The sequence below is a fragment of the Cannabis sativa genome, chromosome 3, assembly GCF_029168945.1.
Source record: "Cannabis sativa cultivar Pink pepper isolate KNU-18-1 chromosome 3, ASM2916894v1, whole genome shotgun sequence".
NCBI lineage: Eukaryota > Viridiplantae > Streptophyta > Magnoliopsida > Rosales > Cannabaceae > Cannabis > Cannabis sativa.
The window spans coordinates 29,036,908-29,047,959 of NC_083603.1; the positions used below are offsets into that span (position 1 = coordinate 29,036,908).

General features: G+C 36.7%; 1 protein-coding gene across 1 annotated transcript; it reads left to right on the plus strand.

Annotated features, from left to right (window-relative positions):
• The first annotated feature begins 8,499 nt into the window (after positions 1-8,499).
• On the plus strand, positions 8,500-10,759 carry LOC115708719 (transcription factor BEE 3). The gene is made up of 6 exons (XM_061111818.1): positions 8,500-9,089; positions 9,197-9,319; positions 9,423-9,488; positions 9,589-9,657; positions 9,788-9,865; positions 10,483-10,759. Exons 1-6 carry the CDS (start codon positions 8,634-8,636, stop codon positions 10,579-10,581), a joined length of 891 nt encoding a protein of 296 aa, XP_060967801.1. The 5' UTR covers positions 8,500-8,633; the 3' UTR covers positions 10,582-10,759.
• Positions 10,760-11,052: the final 293 nt, after the last annotated feature.

The window sequence follows — 11,052 nt, forward strand, 5'->3', positions numbered from 1 at the left end:
AAAAGCTAGGGGTAAAATGGTCAAATTCCATAACCCCGTTCAAACTCAATAATTTATTTTCTCTAAAATATTTCCCACTAAGAAATAAGGTTCTAAACTTACCCATGTGATCAAACTAGCCATCCATCGCATTTTCCGTTGTCGCCGAACAAAAATTACAAAAATAACATATTTCACATATAAGCTAAATAATACCCCTAGAGTTTAATAAAATCTCCGGAATTGAGAAATTATAACTCTAATATTTATTTCTAAATATTGGGATCCACAATTAAATAAATTCACAAATAATAATAAAATAATAAAAATTAGTGCTAATTGCCTTTACTAATCCAAATTACTAAAGCGGTCATTACAATTATCCCCCCGTTAATAGGATTTCGTCCTCGAAATCTAACTTGAATAGCTCTGAATGTTGAGTCCTCACATTCGACTCCAATTCCCAAGTGGCTTCTTCCACCTTACTGTTCCTCCAGAGCACCTTAACCCGTTCAATAGTCTTGTTCCGAAGAACTTTTTCCTTTTATCCAAAATCTGTACAGGTTGCTCCTCATGGAATAAATCTGGTTACAGTTCAAGGGCTTCATAACTCAAGACATGAGTCGGGTCTGATACGTATTTCCTCAACATAGATATGTGAAATACGTCATGAACAGCCAATAACGCTGCTAGCCGATATGCTACCTGCCCGACCTTCTCGAGTATCTGAAATGGCCCAATGAACCTAGGGTTTAACTTACCCTTCTTCCCGAAGCGCCTAATACCCTTCATTGGTGAAACCCGCAGGAAAACATGTTCCCCTGCCTGAAATGTAATATCTCTGTGCTTCAGATCAGCATAACTTTTCTGCCTGCTTTGAGCAGCAAGCATCCGAGCCTTGATCTTATCAATAGCTTCATTGGTCCTCTGCACTAACTCTGGATCCAAGTACTTCCTTTCTCCTGTCTCGTCCCAATGAATAGGAGAACGACATTTTCTACCATATAACATCTCATAAGGAGCCATCCCTATTGTATTTTGGTAGCTGTTGTTGTAGGAGAATTCAATTAAAGGCAAGTACTACTCCATGAACCCTCAAAGTCCATGACACAGGCTCGCAGTAGGTCTTCTAAAATCTGGATAGTTCTTTCTGACTGGCCATCAGTCTGAGGGTGAAAGGCTGTACTAAACTTTAACTTGGTACCCATAGCCTTCTGAAGACCCACCCAAAACTTCGATGTGAACTTTGGATCCCTATCTGATACAATAGATTTAGGGGCTCCATGGAGACGAACTATCTCCTTCACATACAATTCAGCATACTGATCCACTGAATAGGTAACTTTCACTGGTAGAAGAAAGTGAGCTGACTTTGTGAATCTGTCCACGATGACCCATACTGAATCATACATTCCCGTAGTTCTAGGCAATCCAGTTACTAAATTCATTGCAATGTCCTCCCACCTCCATTTAGGAAGGATTAAGGGTTACAGTAACCCTACCAGAGTTGTTGACAAGTTAAACACTTAGACACGTAGTCCACCACATCTTTTTTTCATCCCATACCACCATAAGTAGGGTTCAACTCCTAATACATTTTGGTGATTCCCGGATGCAATGAATAGGGTGTGGTATAAGTTTCATCCAGTATCTCCTTCTTAAGCTCATCAACATTAAGAACACAAACTCGAGCTTTGTATAACAACATTCCACTGTTCGAGACTGAAAAGCCTCTAGGCCGACCAGCCATTACTTCGTCTCGAACCTTAACTAGCTCGGGATCTTCCAGCTGTGCCTTTCTGATTCTCTCCAACAGATCAGATTGGAGTGTTAAATTATGTAATTTCCCGACCACAAACTCAATCCTTGCACTAACCATTCCAAAGGCTAGTTGAGGGGCTATCATAACCGTGGTAAAAACTTGCCCGGGACCTTTTCTGCTTAAAGCATCGGTCACAACATTGGCTTTCTAGGGGTGATACAAAATTTCACAATCGTAGTCCTTAACCAACTCCAACCACCTTCTTTGCCTCATATTCAAATCTTTCTGGGTGGAAAAGTATTTGGGACTTTTATGATGAGTATAAATCTCACACTTTTCACCGTAAAGATAATGTCGCCATATCTTTAAGGCAAAAACCACAGCAGTGAGCTCTAAATCATGAGTTGGATGACGCTGCTCATAATCTTTCAGTTAACGAGAGGCATAGGCTATAACTCTGTCAGCTTGCATCAGAACACATCCCAGACCCTGTCTGGAGGCATCACAATAAACCACAAATTTTTCTTGATCGGATGGCAAAGCTAACACCGGAGCTGTTATCAAACATTACTTCAGCTCCTGAAAACTTGTTTCACACTTATCTGACCACAGAAATCTCTGATTTTTCTTAGTCCATTCGGTTAGGGGCATAGAAAGTTTAGAAAATCCTTCGACGAAACGTCGATAATACCCTGCTAACCCGAGAAAACTTCGAATTTCCGTCACAGACTTGGGCCTCGGCCAATTCTTCACTGATTCCACCTTGTTTGGATCAACCATAATTCCATTCTTCCCAACAATATGACCCAGAAAAGACACCTCAGACAACCAGAATTCGCACTTTTGAACTTTGCATATAACTTGTGATCCCTAAGTCGCCGCAATACCATTCGAAGATGATGCTCGTGCTTCTCTTCTGACTGAGAGTATACAAGAATGTCATCGATAAACACTATAACGCAGTTATCGAGGAAATCCTTGAATACCCTATTCATAAGATCCATAAAGGTAGCAGGAGCATTAGTCGATCCGAATGACATTACCGGAACTCATAGTGCCCATATCTGGTTTTAAAAGCAGTCTTCGATATGTCCTCCTCCCAAATTCTGAGTTGATGATAACCAGACCGTAAATCAATTTTTGAAAACACTGTCTTTCCCTGAAGCTGATCGAACAGATCATCGATCCTAGGCAACGGGTACTTGTTCTTAATCGTCAGCTTGTTTAGTTCCCGATAATCGATACACATTCTGAGGGAACCATCTTTCTTTTTCTCAAAAAGAACCGGAGCTCCCCAGGGCGACACACTGGGTCGAATAAACCCAATGTCAAGCATCCCCTGAAGTTGCAACTTAAGCTCCTTGAGTTTCGCTGGAGCCATCCTATATGGAGCTTTAAAAACAGGTTCGACTCCAGGTGCCAAATCAATTACAAAGTCAATCTCTCGCTGCGGCGGCAATCCCGGTAACTCCTCGGGAAACACATCAAGAAAATCTTTCACCACCCTGACTTCCCCAGGCCCAAATGTTTCAGGTCTGCTGGAGTCAAAAACCACCGCTAGAAATCCTACACAGCCATTGCATAGTAAATCCCTAGCCCTTAATACAGAAATAACCGGGATCCGAGACCCCTGAACTGACCCAACATAAACAAATGGATCTTCACCTTCTGGCTGAAAAGTCACCATTTTCCGCTTACAATCTATATTAGCCAAATATTTGGATAAAAAAATCCATTCCCAGTATGATGTCAAACTCAGTTAGTTCCAGTTCTATACGATCAACGCTCAACTCCCTATCTTCGATCCTAATTGGCATAGACCTAATACGCCTATTAGAGACCACCAACTCCCCACTAGGCACTAGGGTTCCAAACCCTCTTTCTAAAATATCCCAAGGCCTACCCAAAAATGAATTATTCTCATAGCTACATATGAACGTGCAACTCCCGAATCAAACAACACGATATAAAAGAAGTCGTTTACAGGGAGCTAACCTGCCACTACAGAAGGGCTTGCCGCATCATCAGCTTGAGCATTAGCATACACTGGAGTAGGAACAAATACCGCTTCCTTCTCCACCTGTGGGCAATCTTTCTTAAAATGCCCAACCTTGCCACATTGAAAACATACCTTTCGGTTGTATTCTCCGGGATGGTGTTTCATGCAACGTGGGCACTCAGGGTAAGAATAACCCTGACGTCCTCCCTTGCCTTGAAACCTTCGGAACCGCTTGTTCTGTCTTAAACCCACCACTGATGACGTAGGTTTCCTCTTTTGCTCAATCATGGAGCTCCTGCCACTTTCACCATAATTTGAATTCAGGCAAGTAATATTCTGACCCTCTACCATAATCTCCTGAGGTCTCATAATAATTTCCTCAGGGCTTTCAGCCCAAGAAGCATTCTTCTTATTTGAACCTCCCTGAAAGTCTGAAGGTCCTTGGATCCAAATCTTTCCATGCAATGGTTCCACTTGATTACCAGCCATTCCATACTTTGCTGGTAATACCGAATCAAAAATGATTGGCATATGCGGTAAAGATACTACAGGAGACCTTTGCTGTTTCAACCTCTGAATCTCTTCTTCATGTCGTTGAACCACAACTTCCATTTTTGCAAACCTTTGCTCTAAATCCAACGGAGCCTGTGACGGATAACCATCACTCCCGTCGGAAGCCCTCCAAGGGCTCTCACCTTGGTTACGGGGACAACTTGGACTCCATTCTCTCCAACCGTTACTAGCCCTGGCCACTTTATTTTGACTCTCCATAATACACCAGGTGTCCATTCTATAAGACTAACCTGTCAGTTAGTAAGTCAGTCTGGTCAGGCAACGGCCTATTTACATACTTACTACCGCACTTACAGATTTTAAGGCAATGCACTTAACATAAATAATTACAATCTAATATGCTTCCTAACACGCTTTCACATTCATAATCATTTAAAATACTAAACAAGTACGGGCTTACTGAACCGTGAACCGAGCTTTCTCTGATGAAGATTGTACATGTCTTAGCAAGCTTCGGTAGACAAACCTGGCGGCTCTGATACCAAAATTGTAACGCCCTAATGCTAAGGCACGCTACAGTGCTTTTTTAATTATTGTGCAATCTTTGCTAATCAAAGAATTTTCTCGAAAAACGTGTCAATTTAAAACTTTTATATTAATTATTAAACTTTATAATATTATAAAATATTTACATATATCGGGATCCCGTTTTCAAACTTTGTAAAATTAACTTTTCAAAATATACATTTATTACAGGTCGCACAGCGACTACCAAAATACAAATCCCCAGATGTCCCGAGACCGAACACTCCAGTCGCGCCGCTTTCGACATGTACAATCTCACCCGAGCTCGTGTTCACTCTGTTCGGCCTTCGCCTTTCCTTTACCTACACATGAAAGTAGAAACTGTGAGTCGACAGACTCAGTAAGAAATGCATATAACATATCATATAATTTCTGACCTGTAAATAGGCGCCCATACACCTATTTACAGAGCTTAACAGATGAGTAAGAACGTTCTAACTGCTTGTGCTACTGACCATGATATCACTCCTACTAGCACTATAATCGTCTTTGTAGGGCCGCACTATGTTCGTGCCGCTATGATAGCATCAATAGCATCCAAAAGTATGATTGGCCATGATATCACTCTTAACCAAGACGATGCCTCGTATCGCCGAACCGACACAATGGTTGTGTCGCTATGATAGTACCAAAACATACTTTCCAGGGTGAATAACACTCTTAACCAGTACGATGCCTGTACTGCTGAACCGACACAATGGTTGTGTCGCTATGATATCACCCAAACACATACAAGGATACACACAGCATGCATATATATATCATACATATACATACACCCAGATATTTATATCACACGTTATATTCGCTCTTACTGTTTTCCGCATTCAAATGAGTTGGTCGACACGAACGGAAAGTCCCGTGCTGAATGGATGCCCTAATCACATATTGAAACCGGGTAAATCACGCGTTCAAAACCCTAAATCGGGAAACCCGAGTCCACAACTTAAGGCTTTGCTATACTCACTAGGGATTACATTAACTTAGGAAATAGAGAAACACCCAACTATGGCACTGAAATGGACGGGAGTTGAAAAACTGGTTTTTCGGGAACCCTGCAAAACCGTGACCGAAATCCCAAAGCCGTACCGGTTTCCGGCTGCCAGAAAATCGGTTAACGGTTCTGCAGAACCGGTAAACCGGTTTTCCCTGCAGAAAAACCCCAAACTTCGAAACTTCACCAATTTGACCCCAATTTCCACCATACCTTACAGAACACCTAAATAGGGTATACACAATATATTCCAACAAGAAAATCCCAGAAAAACTCATTGAATCCAAACATGCCATTAAAGATCAAAGCTTAAGTTTCAAAGAACAAACTTATGCAATTCCATCACAACTCAACAAAACTAATATCCAGTACTTAGAATCAACTTAAAATCAACCTAGAAATGAGATTACACAAACTTTAAACCCTAACAGCCCCTATCTTTCAAAATTACATAATCAAACCAATTAAAACTAGAGAAACACATAACTTAGAGAGTGTCTAGGGTTTACCTTGCTTAAAGTTCCCAACAACCTTGCTAAAAATTCAGCAAATTCCAGCTTGAGGATGAGTTTCCCCCTGGTTCTAGCCCCAGCCGAAAGAGAAGAAAGAGAGAAGGAGTTCTATTTTTTTGACTTTTCTTTGAATTTTCTCTTTTAATTAACTAAATGGGATAATTCAAATTGGGAAAAAAAAAATCATTTTCCCTTGGCTGAAAACAAGTGGCCACGTGCCACACCCCTAGGCAGCCACCCATTCCCAAACAAATTACCAATTTGCCCTTTAGGTTAATAACTTAGGTGCTTTCAAAAGCTAGGGGTAAAATGGTCAAATTCCATAACCCCGTTCAAACTCAATAATTTATTTTCTCTAAAATATTTCCCACTAAGAAATAAGGTTCTAAACTTACCCATGTGATCAAACTAGCCATCCATCGCATTTTCCGTTGTCGCCGAACAAAAATTACAAAAATAACATATTTTACATATAAGCTAAATAATACCCCTAGACCGGAATTGAGAAATTATAACTCTAATATTTATTTCTAAATATTGGGGTCCACAATTAAATAAATTCACAAATAATAATAAAATAATAAAAATTAGTGCTAATTGCCTTTACTAATCCAAATTACTAAAGCGGTCATTACAACTTGGGTGCTGGGTTTATCAACCTGGACGTAGGGTGCTGTACAACGTTTAGTAAAACAGACATAATTCACTCAATATTGATCTTACTGGTGCAATTTACCTTTCATTTTGAAGCTATTTCAGTGATCTATCAAGTCATGTCTTACACCCACATTGCAATTCCAAATATTTTGGGATCAAAATTTATCCTCAACAAAGTTTTGATTTTTCCAACACATAACCCGAAAATCCCGGTGGATGAGATTCAATGTTCGAAAATTGAAAATTTTCACCAATGGTCAATTTTCTCCATTGGATCATCATGAATCATCATCAATGGCAAAGATCAGCCCTACATAATTTCTTTTCATATTTTTGTATTTTGTATTTATTATTTTAGTAGGATCTCCTTTCCTATAAAATTAGAGCTCTTCTAGCTTATTTTTCACATTCTTCTAAGTCCATAAAAGGTCAAAGTATCTCTCTCGATTTTCTCTCTTTAGAATTTTGAGCCCCACACTTATCCAATCCTTTGTAATTATCATGAGCAATAAACTCGAAGTAGACGCAACTCTATTACCGTCGTGTTATAGTGAGTGAATTACTACAAATTTATTGTGTCTCTCTTACTTCTTAACTCTCATTACATTCTCGTCAATCTAACGATGGATTGTGACTAGATATCTGTATCTAAATTTTTGCTTCAACGTTTTAATTATAAAATTATAATATCATTATTTTATTTAAGTTTCATATATATTATTTTATTAACTTATTTATAATTGATAAATAATTATCTATTATTTTTATTATTAATTTTATATGGTTTTTTAATGTTTTGTGCTGTGCTATTTAGGCTTCTTTCGTGTCGTGTTTTTTGATTTAGTCTATTTATGTTTACGTGTCGTCTCATTCGTGCATGTCATGTCGTGCTTAAGCACATATTTTTTTATGACGTGTGGTGCCAATGTGTAGCATCATATTATATCGTATCAAAACTCATATTTTTTTTGTGTCTAATTGTGCTCGTACCAATTTCGTATCTTGTAAAAAAATTTAACGGGTATTTACACCACTTGATGGATAGGGTAGAAGTACAAACTTTTCTTGTAAGAATTTATCGAGTGTAAATGTAATTAAATTTTGTTATATATTATTATTTTTATTAATTATTAAAAAAAGTGAAAACATGAGTGTCTGATTGTGAAACGGATTGGCTACCAGCTGCTGATAACGCTTGCACCGGAAGTGGCGTCGCTTTCTATCTCCCAATTTACATACCCATCAATCAGAGGAGCTCCCAAAAACCAATGGCCTTTCAAAACATTTTAACTCTGCCTAAACCCAATCATGGGCCCATATTGTTATTGGATATATCTCCTGAGATGGGCCCCATTCAGGGAACAGAACCAGAGAAACTTGATTTGCCACGTGGCCACATCCAACTTATGCACCTTCTCCATTCTGCATTGTTTCCATCCCCAAAAGTTGAAAACTTATAATAATCACAATAATAACACACACCGAAGCCCACACTATATATATCACCTCCACACCCACATTATCCTTTGAAAGAAATATAATATATATAAATGTATAATTAAATAAAATATATAGAAAAATAGAAAAACCAGCTAATTGACCAAAACCCCTTCTACTTGTAGCATAAGTACTATGGCTGAATTTGCAGCTCATTTAAGAAGCTTTAAACCATCATTTTCAGTCTTAGAAGTTGATCCAAACATCAACATGGAAGAGATAACTCAGTTTGGAGTGATGAATCCACACACATCGGATAATTCAAACTTGTTGATGAATTTCCAAAGCTTTAATGTTCCTTTCTCTAGTGATAATTTTTTTGGCAATCCAGCTGCTGAGTTTCCCGGAATCATAGCGGAAAATAATTTTCCTGGAAATAATTTCAATTACACAAACCACCATCTCAGCTTCGCACATCCTACAACTACTAATCATCATCATCATCAGCCAACTGTTAGTGAGAATACAAATGAGATATCTCATGAATGCAGAAAGAGAAAGGCACTCATGACCAATTTGGATGCCTCTGAGTGCAGCTCAGGCAACTCTTCTCCTCCAGTCTCTCAAGTTGTTGGTGTTGAGAAGAAAAATGTAACCACTTTATTTATATATCTATATCGATACTATTCTATATATGTAAATTAGTGTTACAATTTTATTTTTACGTTTCAACTTTTAATCTTCTTAATTGGTTGCAGGGTTCTGGAAAAGGGAAGAGAGTGAAAAACAATACAGTAAAAGTAGAAGAGAAACTAAAGGAGGTTGTTCATGTTAGAGCCAGGAGAGGCCAAGCCACTGATAGTCACAGTCTAGCAGAAAGGGTATAATTATTATAATAATTAATTATTTTCTTCTATAAGCCAGTAAACGTACACATTTGATTATGAATTCTAACTTATTGATTTTTTGTGTACTACATCTCAGGTTAGAAGAGGAAAAATTAATGAAAGACTCAGATGTTTGCAAGACATTGTGCCAGGATGCTATAAGGTAAATTAATTAAATATCAATATTTTAATTTTTATTTTATATGTTATTATGTTTATGTGAAATCATAATTAATTTTAGTAACATATTTATGAAATTGCAGACTATGGGTATGGCAGTGATGTTGGATGAGATAATTAATTATGTCCAGTCCTTGCAGAATCAGGTGGAGGTTAGTAATTTATTTTAATATATTTTTTTTTTCAATGGAATTAATTGTAATCATTTTTAATTATCTTTTTCTTTTTAAGAATAAGATTATATAATATATATATAAATATACCTTTTTTTTTTGGTTTCAGTTTCTCTCGATGAAATTGACTGCGGCTAGCACTTTTTATGACTTCAATTCCGAGACTGATGCCGTGGAAAAGATGCAGGTAATTATTAATTTTATAATAAATTTAATTAGGGATTATATAGGCTATGTTTGGATATTAAATTAGGTTTAAAAATGAAAAAAGTAAAGAAAATATGGGGAAAGAAAGTGTGAAGAATAAAAAGAAAATTAATTTTTGATGTTTAGTGAAGGAAAAATTTTGTTGAATCAAGGTGTTTTTCAATAAAATTTTCTTTTTCATACCAAATATTTTATCTTTTTTTCTTACTTTTTTTCTTTTCAGAATCCATCTTTGAAAAATAGATTAGTTAATCATTGCAAATTAATTAATTAGTTGATTCCATTATACTATAATAACTTTAATAAAATACTTTGACATTTAATCCTATAATATTCTCTTAATATGTTCTTGGAACATGCAAATATACATTTTTTTAACACATGCAGAAATTTGTAGTTTTGTATGGAGTATTTGTTCTCTTCCCTCTGAATACATATATATATATATATATATATATATATATATTTATATAATTTGTAAAAGCTGAAGTTACTACATGCAATAAGGGTTTTTGTCTTGAAAGAAAAAGATAACTACATGTGGGTGAGTGTATATAATATATAGGTAATGTTTTTAAATGTTTTGGTATGTAACAGAGAGCAAAAGCAGCAAATGAGGCAAAAGAGATGGAAAGATTGATAAGAGAAGGATATGGAGGATTGGCTTGCTTCCACTCAGCCTCTTGGCCCCTTTGACTTCACTTTTGGATGTTACCCTTTATTGCCATACAACACATAATGAAGATGCTTCAAATGTAGATCTCTCCAATTTTTTTTTTCAAAACTCCCCACTTTCCATGAAAGAAAGAAAAAATATTAGAAGAAAAATTATTTTGTTCTAATTAGTTCCAATCAAAGTACTTATTCTATAATTAGTTCCAATCAAAGTTATCAAACTTTTAAGTTCCCATATAGATATTAATTATATATATGTGTCTGATTAAGCACATGTAGTAGAAAGTCATACTTGTACACTGTTAAATGTGAGGGATTTTTACATATGGATTATATTAATACAAGGGATATGATAGTCATAATATTGATCTCCTTAATTTTGCTAAGATTTACTTGCTGTAACAAATTATGACTGTTGACAATGTGAAAGAACATATTCTTGTGTAGGTATAAATTATATAAATATATTCAAAAACACAAATAAACATAAAA